At 35.8% G+C, this 16,218-nt stretch overlaps 1 protein-coding gene across 6 annotated transcripts in view; it reads left to right on the top strand.

Annotated features, from left to right (window-relative positions):
* STXBP5 (syntaxin binding protein 5) overlaps positions 1–16,218 on the top strand; it is a 168,306-nt gene that overhangs the window by 70,872 nt on the left and 81,216 nt on the right. For all 6 annotated transcript variants that reach the window (XM_017650285.3, XM_037022011.2, XM_017650300.3 and 3 more), the window contains exon 9: positions 2,605–2,683. In XM_017650285.3, coding sequence (XP_017505774.1) covers positions 2,605–2,683 — 79 coding nt within the window. The remainder of the gene's footprint in view (positions 1–2,604; positions 2,684–16,218) is intronic.

Consider the following 16,218-nt stretch of genomic DNA (forward strand, 5'->3'; position numbering starts at 1 on the left):
TGATCCCCAATTTCTCACCTGATGGCCCCCCTGTGACTGTACCTGTCTTAGGTTGTTCTTCCCTTGAGAAATCTTACCCTTCTCTGGCTAACCAGTGGGTGACTCCATTTTTAATAAATGTTCTCAAATTGCTTTCTAAAAAGGCTATATCCTTCTCATTTCTATTAAGCCATATATGAATACCTCTTTTCCAGTGTTCCAGCCAGCAGTAGTAGGTATTATAGCTCATTTTACTCTCTGACATTTTACTTCTTTTTTTTTTTATTGTGTATGTGCACAATGTCAAAGTTGGCCACAGATGATAGGCTGGGGCCTTCTCCTTCCCCAGGTCTTTTGTGGGTATGCACATGGTCTTGAATGAGTGTGCAGCCTTCAAGATAGCCAGTATGTCTAGTTCTGCAGGATTTTTAAAAAAATTCCTGCCAGGACTCTTATTTTCCTGAACTAAAAACACAGCCTTATGCAGCTACTATATTGCCAACAGATTGCTATTATTTCTTTGATGCCCTGGAGGTATAGGGCCTTTTGTCTCCCTGAACCTATGTCTGTGTCAAATGTAATTGCCACAACACCTTGGGAAGAGGGTTTTCCAGAGAACTGCAAGTTGGGACAAAATATTCATTGTGCACCTGGGTAGCTGGTTTTAATGGAGCTGCAAGAAAGCTTCAGCCTTCTCTATTGGCTGATACTATTGCCATTTCTTGGCTACTGAGCCCCTGAGCTGGGGAATGAGGGTGTTGGGAATAGCCTTCCAACAAAATGTCCTAGTTATTCCCACACTATCCTCCACCCCACCACTCTGTTCTACCAAGGTTTGGTTGTTTATTTTGGAGAAAAAAATGTCCTGCTCATTTTTGGCTCTAGTTAGTTTACAGAATTCTGATGTAGTTAACTTTAGTTGTTTTGCTAGTATTTCAGTTTTTGTGGGGGACCAAGTCCAAAGAGGCCCTCATTCTGTCATTCTGGAAATTGTTCTCCTTTCCTAGTTTCCGCAACCATTCACAACTATTGAGTCTACCATGTGAACTTTAAGGTCCTTTGTCCAAATCCAAGAAAACTGGATTTGAAATTCTGATTACATTAAATTTGTAAGTTAATTTTGGAAAAATTGACTTTTTCAGGTTTCTTAACTGGAAACATTAAGACTGATAGATTTATGCTGATGAAAGTATAGCATAGAGAGTATAGTCAATAATTGTGTATTATTCTGTGTTGACAGATACAACTATTCTAGGTGGGGGTGAGCATTTTAAAAAAGAAAAGAAACAAAACTGATAGACTTGATTATTTAAATGTATACTTATGTGCAGTTTTTAAAAACTTCCAAGAATTCAGTCACAATTAACACAGGGAAAATACTTGCAGCATATGGTAGATACAATGTTAATGACATTTGAATATTAAATTTATTTTTAAATATAAAGATGATAACATAAAAGCATGGGTAAAGGGCATAAGTAAGGTGCTTTTAAAAGAAGAAATAGAAAGAAAGAAAGTCTGAGAATATTTACAGTTAGGAATTAAAACAATGTAAATTAAAATGAGATACCCTTTATGCTTATCAAATTGGTGGAAAAAACAACATTGCTTGAGAATGGTGGTAAAATACTCCCTTATGCTGCTGATGGAAGTATAAATTGGTACAGCCTTTCTGGAATACAGTTCTATCCAGATATCCCTTTTCTAGGAATCAATCCTAAGGAAAAATCATTGATTTATTCATTCAGTAAATAATTAACTGAGTGTCCACTTGATGCCAGACAATGTTTGTCACTAAGGATACATCAACAGAAAACATATACTTAAAAACCTCTGCTTTCATGGAATTTACATTCTTGTTTGTGAGGCAAACAACAAACAAATAAAATAAACGGTATACTGAAGTAAGCTAGGTAGATATTATGAGGGAAAAAGGCTGGGAAAGAGGATAGTTTGGGGTGGAGGCATATATTTGGGATCTCCAAGAATAATTTAACATTGAGAATCATTAATCTCTAAGAAATCTTCCTATTCTTCTGAGTTGTTTGTACAGTGAGCATCTAGAAATAGATAACAGAAATCAACATTTTTTAAGTAATCAAAATTGGCAATATGAGTTTTTAAGCATTTAATAGGTGTTTATTTTTGCAGGGTTTTAGACACTACAATGGATGGATTTTATTTTAGAAGAGTAAACATAAATGAATTTATTAGTATAAGGTTTAATTTTGCATCCTGTCATACTTTGGTGAAAATATTATTTAGATTTGTTTTTCTCAGATCCAGCTATTTTAAAAGTTGTATTTCACTCAGCAAATTGAAATTTTATTTTACTTATCCTCAATTAAGAACATTGGGAAGATTATCAGTTTCTCTTAGTAGAATTTTATTGCATGAATGTTGTTAATAAATTATTCACATTATTTACTTTTAAGCATTGAATTTCAAATGGTAAATTGCTTGATCATTTTAATAAATAAAATATTGTATTAAATACTTTCATAATCACTTTAAAATGTTTCAAGGTGAATTTCATTATATTTCACTTTCATTTTATAAATTATCAATGTAAGAATTTAGAACAACTTAGAATTTTAGAATTTAATGCAGGAAAATGTGTTTTAGGAAAACAGTTAAAGGATGGGAAGAAGCCCGAACCATGCAAACCTATCCTCAAGGTGGAATTCAAAACGACTAGATCTGGGTAAGATTTCACGTCATTGCCAATAATCACAGTGTAATTATCACTGAAGACTATATTGTCATTATGTTTGAAAGTTTATTTTAGAATGGTCTAGCCCAGTCTTAAGTTTTATGCTTTCTTTATTTAACATAATAACTAAAATTGGTAAATGCAGGAGAAATAATTCTTTGTGTTCTCTGTCTTTAGTAGTTATACAGTATATGGAACATTTGAATTATTTTTATTGTCTAATTTCATACATTGTTAGATTAGTCTTCAGTAACAATAGTATTTATTCACTAGTGAAAATTGTAGAATAAGCAATAAAGAAAAAAGATTTGAAATTTAACCTTTATATTATATATGTTAATTATAAAAGTTCTATGTGTTCTTCAAAAATTAAATCTCATCATAAGAATACTGGGAAAATACAAAAATATATGCAGTTTAGTGTTAATGGACATTAATCAGTTGTATTTGAAGACCTTGATTGCCACCATATGAATTTGGTATGAAAATTGTATTTTTTACATTTTTTATAATACATAAACTTTTTTTGTCAAAGTTACATTTAAAAATCTAATAAAACAATTGTATGTTTCTTTGAAAATCCCAAATCTCTTTAACCTTTAAAAAAGCCCTTTGTATTCTAGGTCCACAGGGGATAAGCATGTGGTTTTATTTACTATAGCTATATAAGAAAGTGAATTATGTAGTATATGTAGTGCGCTGGTTCTCAAATTGTGGTGCCTGGGCCAGCAGCATTAGTTGAGGATTTGTTAGAAATGCAAATTCCTAGAATCCACACCAGATATCCTGAATCAGAAGTCTGTGGGTAGAGTTGAGTAATCTGTGTTTTAACTATACCTGCAGGAGATTCTATGCACACTGAAGTTTAGTATCACTGGTATATTTTTTTGTGTTTCAGCTTATTGCTACTAGTTATTATTACTGGCCTTCTTCCCTTTTTAATTTCTTCTCCTAATTTAGTTCAACTTAGCCTTATTCTCATTTGAAAACAGACAGTAGACTGAATGAAGAATAAGATTGCTATCATTTTTCCTTCATCCCCTTTTGCCTTCCTTTGGGATCCAGAAGACAGTGTGTGCAGACATCCAAGAGGACTAACAACTGTTTAGCTGACTGTGGCATCCTTCACTGTGTGACCTTTGGCACAGTCATTTGTGCTTCAATTTTCTCATTTATGACTTAAATGTGATAATAAATCAAAAAGTTGTTGCAATGAATTAGGTGAGGTAATCATGTATTCAAAACATTTCACACAGTGCCTGGTACATAATAAACCTTCTGTAAGTGGTTGCCCTTATATTTATTAGGAAACTTACCACTAATTGATTTTTATTTGCTGTATTTGTCCAAAGGAATGTAAGAAAAGCACAGCAGCAAAAAAACAGGGTGGGGTGAAGGGAGGACAAAAATAAAAACAAAAACAAAAACCTGTGTTTATGTTCCATTATATGGAATTGAAACCAGAAACAGATAGCAGTATGGAACTGTTCTTTCCATGGCTGGTTCTTAATAAAAAGCCAGAAGTGAAATGCTGTCAATTTTGTTGGAGTTGTTTCTTTGCAAAACTAACATGACCGTGTGTGAAGTGCTGTGGCAAATGGTGCTTGAACAAAGTGGTTCAAAGTGTGAACTCTGGAGGCAGGCCACCTGGGTTTCAATCCTGCCTCAACTGTTCATTCATTGTGTGATATTGGGCAGATCAGCTAAGCTTTCTGTACTTATTTCTTCATCTGTAAGATGGGAATAATACTAGTATTTACTTCATAGAGTTGTTAAGCAGATTAAACAAATACATGTAAAGCTCTTGGAACAGAATCTTTAACCAGTTGTCTCAGGTAGGTTTCCTAATAAAATAGTAATTAATTATCATTATGTCAGTTGTCTCAAAACAGCATCTGATAACCTGACACACATCTAAAATGCAGATATTCTCTGATTTTGCTTTCACAAAGCAGATATACAATGAGCAAAGTTAACTAGATATTACAATAACAAGCCTTTATAATAATTCACTACTGTTCTTCGCTAGGTTGAGAATCATCTTACTCTGAGAAGGAAACACTGATTTGATAAAGAGTTTTTTTTTTTTTAGGTATCAGATAATGGTAATCTGTTAAGGGGTTGTGAAAATAATTTTTTGTTTATGACTATTACTGTATTATGCAGTAAAATGTACTTCTTACGATGAGTCATGATCATAGCATATGAAAACCCCTGCTTTAGAATTTTGGATTGTCAGACTTAGGTTCAAATCCCAGTTCTGCCACTTACTGACTGTATTATCTTAGGCAGGTTGTTTAACTTTACTGTACCTTTGTCCTTATCAGTGAAATAGGGATAGCAATACCCTTCCTAAAATTTTTGTGAAGAACTGAAAGAAATAATACACTGTGCTTGGCACATGGTCGGTGTTTCATAAACTCTAGTTGCTTTTCTCTACTTCAGTCCTTTTTATTTCAATAATAGCATAAGAAGTTGTAGGCAGGGCCGAATTTTTAACAGGAAGCAGCTTTGGATAGGTTCATGTTTTCAAACAAGTACTCAGTTGAACTCCTTAGATTTTTACACTACAGACCATTAAAAGTTAGTTTCTTATGAGAAACAGATTGCCATTCAAAGAATCACTGGTTGGGGGTAGGGGGCAGAAAACATCGCTGTTAGGGAACCTAAAAGCAAGTACTGTGCTTAACTACAGCAGTTTAGTCAACATTTGGAGAACCACAACTAAGAAATTTACCTACTCCCTTTCATCGTAACATGTTCTGTGGCAGACCTTTGGTGTATAGGGCCCGAGATGAAATACTTTTGGGTCTCTGCTGCATCTACTCAACTCTGCCATTGTAGCAGGTAGCCATGGACAACTCATAAATGAATGAATACAGTTATGTTCCAATAACAGTTTATTTATGGACACTGAAATTTGAATTTTGTGTAATTTTCATATGTCATAAAATACTCTTGTGTATTTTTTTCAACTCTTTAAAACTGTAAAAACCATTCTTAGTTTGTAGGCTTTACAGAAACAGCAGGCCATAGTTTGCTAACCCTTGATACTCACACACATGCACACATATGATATATTTAAATTTATCTTTAAGGAAAAGTTGTTGGGCTTTTGTGGTTGTTTGCCTGACCCCCTCTCTGCTGTAGTACCAGAATTTGTTTTCAAGCAGTTGAGTAGGTAAGCTGATTCCTTAAAATTAAATTTTATATGTGGACTAAAAGCTCTAGATAGATTACCTAGATAAGAATATAAAAATTCAGACTACAGTAACAGTTCAGGGTACATTTGTGATATTCTGGTTCTGAAAATATCTAGAAGTCTATTTCAAGAGTATTCACAAACTTAGCTATCACTGAGTTTCTCCCACTGCTACCAGGGCTGTGTTTTCCATCCTAACTCTCCAGGGCCCAAGAACAAACTCCCTCGTGCACAGATTGTGGTTCCCCAGTGCACAGGTTTCTTATGTTTTTGTTTTCCTTCTCAACTATAGATTGTTCTTAAATAACTATATCTGTTAACATTTTTGCTGTGCTTAGTGGGAGCCAGACACTATTCTAAGTGCTTTATGCATATTAATTTATTTAATGTTAACAATACTGTGAGGCAGGTGTGATTATTACCATTGTCTTACAGATGAAAAAACTGAAGCAGAGAGGTTGAGTGACTTACCCAAACTAACACAGCTCATAAGTGGAGGGGTCCAAATTTGATTAAGTTTGTACTCTTAACCACACTGTACTTCTTTTTTAATGAAGCATACTCTCTGTTCACATTCACCACCAATTCCCAAGATCATACTCATACTTGAAGATTTCCCAGCAACAATTATTCTGCTAAAGTACCTGCTAAACTGCAGATGAAGAAACTCAGCTTCAGTTCATTTGCAGATACATTGATCATTGACAACAATGTTCATTTTGATAGGAATCATAGGTTTGCTAATACTCTTTACATCAATAATTATGTTTGTATTGTCTTTTATCATGCTTGAAGCCCCTGCTTTTCTCTGTCCTCCATTATTTGCTTGCTGTATGCCAGGTGTTCTCTGCAGTTTGGATGCATTATCTTTCATAGTTCTCATAAGGGCACTATGAAATAGGCACTTTCATCATCTCCATTTAGAGCTATAGATAGGAGTCAGAGCTTAAGTTAACTTGCCCTGTGAAGTAACAGCTGGAATTTGAGCCCAGGTTAACTCCAAAGCTGGAGCTCTTACTCAGTACACTGGACTGTCACAGATAGCATGGCTTAGGATCACGTACAATCATCCTGATTCACAGGTCACTTAGTTTGCCAAGAACTGGATTCTCTTTTAAATTTGCTAGTTTATCAGATCATCTTCTTAAATTTAACATTAAATCATACTTGGTATGAGTAACCACACTAACATGAACTGAGAGATCTATTGGTGCCCCTAACCAGGCTGGATAACTAAATGCAAGTAACCCTAGGTACTCAGATAACTTCATAGATCACTTAGGAAGCATCATAGATCACTTTAGGTTACAAATTTAATCCTAATTTGATGAGGTCCAGGTTTAAGTTTTGTGGCATCACTTTGTGGTCATGGCACTTGGGTTTACACTGTTTAAGAAAAATCCACAGGTAGATATACATTTAATTGCACCTAATGAGAGAAGATCTCTTATGAGTCCTTGGACTCTTCACATTTCAGATGCCGCATTAGATAACTTTCCCTGTTTTTATACTACTTTTACCATGTTGTTCAGAAAGTTTCAATCTTAAATTGGCTAATTCTCACTTTATCTCTATTTTAAGAGATATTCTTATTATCCACCTCAGGTTTTACCTGTATTATCTTCTCTCAAAACTAGAAGATTTCCTTCCAGTCTTATTCTCCAAACGTCATACCTAGAATAAGTTGCCATTCACTTTCTTAACTTTAAGCTAACATTTGACTAGCATTGCCTTGACACTACTCTTAGAAATCCCCACAGCTAGAAAAGGAAGACTACCAGATTGATAGCTCTGTCTTATAAAGTATGATATGTCACTTAGTAGCTATATAAATATGTGCTTCAGATTGGGTTTTGTCTGTGGCTTCTATCAATTTCGAGTACTAGGATCCCAAGCTTTGACCTCTGCTTTACTTCATTACTGCTAAATTGAAACTGATAGCAAATCAATTTTTATTTATTTATTTATTTATTTATTTATTTTATTTTGTTATCATTATACAATTACATGAAGAACATTATGTTTACTAGGCTCTCCCCTACCCCAAGTCGCTCCCCACAAACCCAATTACAGTCACTGTCCTTCAGCATAGTAAGATGTTGTAGAATCGCTACTTCTCTGTGTTGCAAAGCCCTCCCCTTTCCCCCACCCCCCACATTATACATGCTAATCATAATACCCCCTTTCTTCTTCCCTGCCCTTATCCCTCCCTACCCTCCCATTCTCCCCAGTCTCTTTCCCTTTGGTAACTGTTAGTCCATTCTTGGGTTCTGTGATTCTCCTGCTGTTTTGTTCCTTCAGTTTTTCTTTTGTTCTTATACTCCACAGATGAGTAAAATCATTTGGTATTTGTCTTTCTCCACTTGGCTTATTTCACTGAGCATAATACCCTCTAGCACCATCCATATTGTTGCAAATGGTAGGATTTGGTTTCTTCTTATGGCTGAGTAATATTCCATTGTGTATATGTACCACATCTTCTTTATCCATTCATCTACTGATGGACACTTAGGTTGCTTCCATTTCTTGGCTATTGTAAATAGTGCTGCGATAAACATAGGGGTGCATCTGTCTTTTTCAAACTGGAGTGCTGCATCCTTAGGGTAAATTCCTAGAAGTGGAATTCCTGGATCAAACGGTAAGTCTATTTTGAGCATTTTGAGGAACCTCCATATTGCTTTCCACAATGGTTGAACTAATTTACATTCCCACCAGCAGTGTAGGAGGGTTCCTCTTTCTCCACAACCTTGCCAACATTTGTTGTTGTTTGTCTTTTGGATGGTAGCCATCCTTACTGGTGTGAGGTGATAATCTCATTGTGGTTTTAATTTGCATTCCTCTAATAACTAGTGATGTGGAGCATCTTGTCATGTGTCTGTTGGCCATCTGAATTTCTTCTTTGGAGAACTGTCTGTTCTTCTCCTCTGCCCATTTTTTAATTGGATTATTTGCTTTTTGTTTGTTGAGGTGTGTGAGCTCTTTATATATTTTGGATGTCAAGCCTTTATCGGATCTGTCATTTATGAATATATTCTCCCATACTGTAGGGTACCTTTTTGTTCTATTGATGATGTCCTTTGCTGTACAGAAGCTTTTCAGCTTGATATAGTCCCACTTGTTCATTTTTGCTTTTGTTTTCCTTGCCTGGGGAGATATATTCATGAAGAAATCACTCATGTTTATGTCCAAGAGATTTTTGCCTATGTTTTTTTCTACGAGTTTTATGGTTTCATGACTTACATTCAGGTCTTTGATCCTTTTTGAATTTACTTTTGTGTATGGGGTTAGACAGTGATCAAGTTTCATTCTCTTACATGTAGCTGTCCAGTTTTGCCAGCACCATCTGTTGAAGAGACTGTCATTTCCCCATTGTATGTCCATGGCTCCTTTATTGAATATTAATTGACCATATATGTTTGGGTTAATGTCTGGAGTCTTTAATCTGTTCCACTGGTCTGTGGCTCTGTTCTTGTGCCAGTACCAAATTGTCTTGATTACTGTGGCTTTGTAGTAGAGCTTGAAGTTGGGGAGCGAGATCCCCCCTACTTTATTCTTTATTCTCAGGATTGCTTTGGCTATTTGGGGTCTTTGGTGGTTCCATTTGAGTTTTTAACTATTTGTTCCAGTTCATTGAAGAATGCTTTTGGTAATGTGATAGGGATTGCATCGAATCTGTATATTGCTTTTGGCAGGATGGCCATTTTGACAATATTAATTCTTCCTAGCCAAGAGCATGGGATGAGTTTCCATTTGTTAGTGTCCTCTTTACTTTCTCTTAAGAGTATCTTACAGTTTTCAGGGTATAGGTCTTTCACTTCTTTGGTTAGGTTTATTCCTAGGTATTTTATTCTTATTGACGCAATTGTGAATGGAATTGTTTTCCTGATTTCTCTTTCTATTGGCTCATTGTTAGTGTATAGGAAACCCACAGATTTCTGTGTGTTAATTTTGTATCCTGCAACTTTACTGTATTCCGATATCAGTTCTAGTAGTTTTGGAGTGGAGTCCTTAGGGTTTTTTATGTACAATATCATGTCATCTGAAAATACTGACATTTAACTTCTTCTTTACAAATCTGGATTCCTTGTATTTCTTTGTTTTGTCTAATTGCTGTGGCTAGGACCTCCAGTACTATGTTAAATAACAGTGGGGAGAATGGGCATCCCTGTCCTGTTCCCGATCTGAGAGGAAAAGCTTTCAGCTTCTCACTGTTCAGTATTATGTTGGCTGTGGGTTTATCGTATATGGCCTTTATTATGTTGAGGTACTTGCCCTCTATACCCATTTTGCTGTGAGTTTTTATCATGAATGGATGTTGAATTTTTTCAAATGCTTTTTCAGCATCTATGGAGATGATATGTGGTTTTTGTCTTTCTTTTTGTTTATGTGGTGGATGATGTTGATGGATTTTCGAATGTTGTACCATCCTTGCATCCCTGGGATGAATCCTACTTGGTCGTGGTGTGTGATCCTTTTGATGTATTTTTGAATTCGGTTTGCTAATATTTTGTTGAGTATTTTTGCATCTACGTTCATCAGGGATATTGGTTTGTAATTTTCTTTTTTGGTGGTTTTGGTATTAGGGTGATGTTGGCTTCATAGAATGAATTTTCTTTGCCTGGTTTTGGTATTAGGGTGATATTGGCTTCATAGAATGGGAGTATTCCTTCCTGTTCTATTTTTTGGAAAACTTTAAGGAGAATGGGAATTATATCTTCTCTGTATGTGTGATAAAATTCCAAGATAAATCCATATGGCCCGGGTGTTTTTTTCTTGGGTAGTTTTTTTATTACTGCGTCAATTTCTTTGCTGGTAATTGGTTTGTTTAGATTTTGTGTTTCTTCCTTGGTCAGTTTTGGAGGGTTGTATTTTTCTAGGAAGTTGTCCATTTCTTCTAGGTTTTCCAGCTTCTTAGCATATAGGTTTTTCGTAGTACTCTCTAATAATTCTTTGTATTTCTGTGGGGTCCGTCGTGATGTTTCCTTTCTCATTTCTGATTCTGTTGATGTGTGTTGATTCTCTTTTTCTCTTAATAAGTCTGGCTAGGGGCTTATCTATTTTGTTTATTTTCTCAAAGAACCAGCTCTTGGTTTCATTGATTTTTGCTATTGTTTTATTCTTCTCAATTTTGTTTATTTTTTCTCTGATCTTTATTATGTCCCTCCTTCTGCTGACCTTAGGCTTCATTTGTTCTTCTTTTTCCAATTTTGAAAATTGTGACATTAGACTATTCATTTGGGTTTGTTCTTCCTTCTTAAAATATGCCTGGATTGCTATACACTTTCCTCTTAAGACTGCTTTTTGCTGCGTCCCACAGAATTTGGGGCTTTGTGTTGTTGTTGTCATTTATTTCCATATATTGCTGGATCTCCATTTTAATTTGGTCATTGATCCACTGATTATTTAGGAGTGTGTTGTTAAGCCTCCATGTGTTTGTGAGCCTTTTTGCTTTTTTTGTACAATTTATTTCTAGTTTTATGCCTTTGCGGTCTGAAAAGTTGGTTGGTAGGATTTCAATCTTTTTAAATTTACTGAGGCTCTTTCTGTGGCCTAGTGTGTGGTCTATTCTGGAGAATGTTTCATGTGCACTTGAGAAGAATGTGTATCCTGTTGCTTTTGGGTGTAGAGTTCTATACATGTCTATTAGGTCCATCTGTTCTAGTGTGTTGTTCAGTGCCTCTGTGTCCTTACTTATTTTCTGTCTGGTGGATCTTTCCTTTGGACTGAATGGTGTGTTGAAGTCTCCTAAAATGAATGCATTGCAGTCTATTTCCTCCTTTAGTTCTGTTAGTATTTGTTTCACATATGCTGGTGCTCCTGTGTTGGGTGCATATATATTTATAATGGTTATATCCTCTTGTTGAACTGAGCCCTTTATCATTATGTAATGTCCTTCTTTATCTCTTGTTACTTTCTTTGTTTTGAAATCTATCTTGTCTGATACTAGTACTGCAACACAACACCTGCTTTTTTCTCCCTATTGTTTGTATGAATTATCTTTTTCCATCCCTTGACTTTTAGTCCGTGCATGTCTTTGGGTTTGAGGTGAGTCTCTTGTAAGCAGCATATAGCTGGGTCTTGTTTTTTCATCCATTCAGTGACTCTGTGTCTTTTGATTGGTACTTTCAGTGCATTTACATTTAGGGTGATTATCAATTGTTATGTACTTATTGCCATTTCAGGCTTTAGATTCGTGTTTACCAAAGGTTCCAGGTTACTTTCCTTACTATCTAAGAGTCTAAGTTAACTCACTTAGTATGCTGTTACAAACACAATCTAAAGGTTCTTTTCTATTTCTCCTCCTTTTTCTTCCTCCTTCATTCTTTATATATTAGGTATCAGATTCTCTACTTTTTCTCAATCCCTTGATGGCTTTGGGGATAGTCAATTTAATTTTGCATTTGCCTCGCAATCAGCTGCTCCACCCTCCCTACCGTGATTTTACTACCTCTGGTGACAGCTATCCAACCCTAGGAAAACTTCCATCTATAGCAGTCCCTCCAAAATAGACTGCAGAGATGGTTGGTGGGAGGTAAACTCTCTCAGCTTTTGCTTATCTGGAAATTGTTTAATCCCTCCTTCAAATTTAAATGATAATCTTGCTGGATAAAGTAATCTTGGTTCCAGGCCCTTCTGCTTCATGGCATTTAACACATCATGCCACTCCCTTCTGGCCTGTAAGGTTTCCGCTGAGAAGTCTGATGTTAGTCTGATGGGCTTCCCTTTGTATGTGATCTTATTTCTGCCTCTGGCTGCTTTTAACAGTCTGTCCTTATCCTTGATTCCTTGATCTTTCCCATTTTAATTACTATGTGACTTGGTGTTGTCTTCCTTGGGTCCCTTGTGTTGGGAGATCTGTGGATCTCCATGGCCTGACAGACTATGTCCTTCCCCAGATTGGGGAAGTTTTCAGCAACTACCTCCTCAAAGACACTTTCTATCCCCTTTTCCTCTCTCTTCTTCTTCTGGTATCCCTATAATGCGAATATTGTTCCGCCTGGATTGGTCACACAGTTCTCTCAATGTTCTTTCATTTTTAGAGATCCTTTTTTCTCTCTGTGCCTCAGCTTCTTTGTATTCCTCTTCTCTAGTTTCTATTTCATTTATTGTCTCCTCCACCATATCCAACCTGCTTTTAATACCCTCCATTGTGTTCTTTTAACAACTAGATCTCTGACCTGAATTCATTTTTGAGTTCTTGTGTGTCTTTCCATACCTCCATTAGGATGTTGATGATTTTTATTTTGAACTCCCTTTCAGGAAGAGTCACGAGGTCCATATCATTTAAATCTTTCTCATGAGTCGTATTAACAATTTTAGTCTGGACAAGGTTCCTTTGGCGTTTCATGTTTGTATATGGTGCCCTCTAGCGTCCAGAAGCTCTATTCTGGAGCTGCTGAGCCCCTGAAGCAATGTCAGGGGTCGCAGGGGAGCGGTACTGGTGCCTGGGGGTAGGAAAGAGCTGTTCCCTGCCTCCCGGCTGCTGTGCCTGTCTCCACTGCCTGAGCCAGTGGGCCGGTCACACTGGTATAAGATTTTGTCCCAGAGCAGCTGGGTATGGATCCCTGCTTTCCACAAGCAGCCGGAATCCCAGTCTCCCCAGGAACTCTGCCTGTATTAACTTTCCAACCTGGTGGTCATCTGAGTCTCATGAAAGCACCATGAAATGTAGGTTTGTGCTCCCAGCACAGATCCCAAGAGCTAGGTATTCAGCAGTCCCAGGCCTTCCACTCCCTCCCTGCTCTGTTTCTCTTCCTCGCGCCGGTGAGCTGGGGTGGGGGAGGGGCTCGGGTCCTGCGGAGCCACAGCTCTGGTACGTTACCCCCTTCACTGAGGTCTGCTCTTTTCTCCAGGTGTGTGCAGTCTGATGCCGTCCTCTTTCCTGTTGCTCTCTCAGGATTAGTTGCGCCAACTAAATTTTCTAATTGTATCCAGTTTTAGGAGGAAGCCTCTGTCTCTCCTCTCATGCCGCCATCTTTAATCCCCACTCCAAATCCATTTTTATATCATTGGCAAGTTTACTTGTTGACTTTGTTTGAAAGTAAACATGCATCAAGCCCTTGCAGTTCATTTTCCAGTGATGCTTGCTAAAATGGAGGTGATATTGCTTGAGTATAAAGGAGTACATACAGGATGGCTCCCTGAAAGCTCAGAACCCTTTAGAGGCAAAGCTCCTAGCACTGATTTTTTAACTTGAAGGACACCGAAATAAAGATGCACTGACGAGGGCTAGTAGATTCTGAGCAGGAGAAAAAATAGAAAACCCAGAATGTCACATCCTTGAAGTATTTATAGGAGAGAGTAAGCAAGCATTGTTTACTGCTATAGAAAGATTTACAGCAATAATAACAGAAAAAGGTTAGGATATACATATTGTAGGAAGGATTCATATGTAAGAGTATTTTATTAACTTCATTTCAAACATGAACCAGGATGTAGGGACATTAAAAGGAAGAAAAAGAAATGGGTGGAATCGCAACAGAAAATGCTGGTTTAAAACATGTATTCAGTAAACTCAGCAGTAGATAGAAGTAACAATTATGTGTCATCAGGAAAAGTAAGACATAGATTTTTTTTGTTTTTACTTTAAGTTAGAGAAGACCTCCGTACGACTAATGGCAGAAAAGAAAGAACTGTTTGAATAGGAGACACTGAAAATGAAAAAGGGAATAATTTGGAAGAAAGTTTTAGAGTGATTCTCTCATGATTTATCCAAAGTATAGACAGAGAAGATAACTTTCTTAAACACTAAAAGTGTTGTCATATGATTACATGATCCAGATATATTGTAGAAAAAATTTTGACCATAGAACCATAAGTCTTAGAATTAAGATAGATTTGAGTCCTGAAATGGAGCATCAAATTAGGTGAAGTACATGACAAGAATAAGAAGTGTAGTAAGAAGGGGGTGTGTGCTGGCCAAGAATGTAGTGAACTGGGAGAAATTCAGTGATGGAATACAAGACATTTTGGCCCCTGCTTCAGTGACCAGAACACATTAAGCACTTAGTAAATGCTTGTTGAATGGATGAGTCGTAACAATATTCTAACTTAATTTGTAGTTATTCTTGAGTGGCCCAGGAAGCAGAAAATTCTTCAGTGTAAGCTATATTTTAGTAGTACTTTAAAATGAAAGGTAGTGGCAAATATGAAATTACCTTAAAAATTGGCAAACTATTTTCATGGTATCTCATACGAAATATGCACTTTTGCATAAAATACAGTTAGTCACAATTATACTAATTTTATTCTGACCACTGTTACCTTTTTCTCTGAAGTGTTTATGGAAGTGTCAAGGTTTTAAAGAAATTCAGTAACACTAAAAAAGTAAAATCCTCACAAGAGAAGCATATTATCTATAATTCTACAATTCTAAAACAAGTTTTTCCATTTCTTCATTTTCCCTAAGTCTTTTTTCAGATATATATCCATTTTCACTTAATTATATTCTTAGAGCATATTCAAGTTTTTTCCTACTTAACATGTCAAGTTTTTATCAGTTTTTTTCCTTAATAGTTTTAAAGGCTGTTTAGTTTACTCACAGTCCCCTTTGTTGAATATTTAGCTTTTTTTGGTATTTGTAAGTAATCAGGTTTTGTAATATTATAGATAAAAATACAGTAGTGAACATATTCTTTTTTCTAATATTTTAGATAATTCAACAGAAGATTTTCACTTTTGCACTATTTCTTTACAATAAATTTCCAGTGATGAAATTTTGTAGATAAAAAAGGTTTTTTATGAATCATGACAAACTACTACATTACTTTTTGAAAATATCTATGTATACTTTAAATAATGAGTATAAAATATAACAGTTTCACCAGTCTCATCCAAAAGGGATTATTTTTGTTGTATTTCATTAGTTCACTACCTTAAAAATCAGCTTTTATGCTTTACAATTACCTTCAATTCTGTAACTGTAACATAAACTCCTACATTTCTGCTGTTACTAGAAAAGCAACCTGCTGTGATAATATAGGGGGTTGAAGTTAAATGTGTTTGCATCTGCATTCAAAGCAGCAGTGTTTCATAGAAACTTAACCATTTAATTTTTTGCAAGCAGTTGTCCAGCTAAGCTTTTAAAATGTTTTGGCAGGGACTAGAAATTATTCATAGGCTTGTCTTTGTCCCTTTATTTAGAAACTGTTATCATGAATTTTAAAAAATTTGTATGTTAGACATTGAGATTCACTTGGTAACAATTCTACCATTTCTGAAATCCTAAATTAAAATGTAAAACCTTATAGTTTTTTAATATGTTGTTTATAAAATGGCATAATATAATTTCAATATAATTGTTTTCAAAATTGTTATTTAGTTG

Source organism: Manis javanica, chromosome 13, assembly GCF_040802235.1.
Source record: "Manis javanica isolate MJ-LG chromosome 13, MJ_LKY, whole genome shotgun sequence".
NCBI classification, from domain to species: Eukaryota; Metazoa; Chordata; class Mammalia; order Pholidota; family Manidae; genus Manis; species Manis javanica.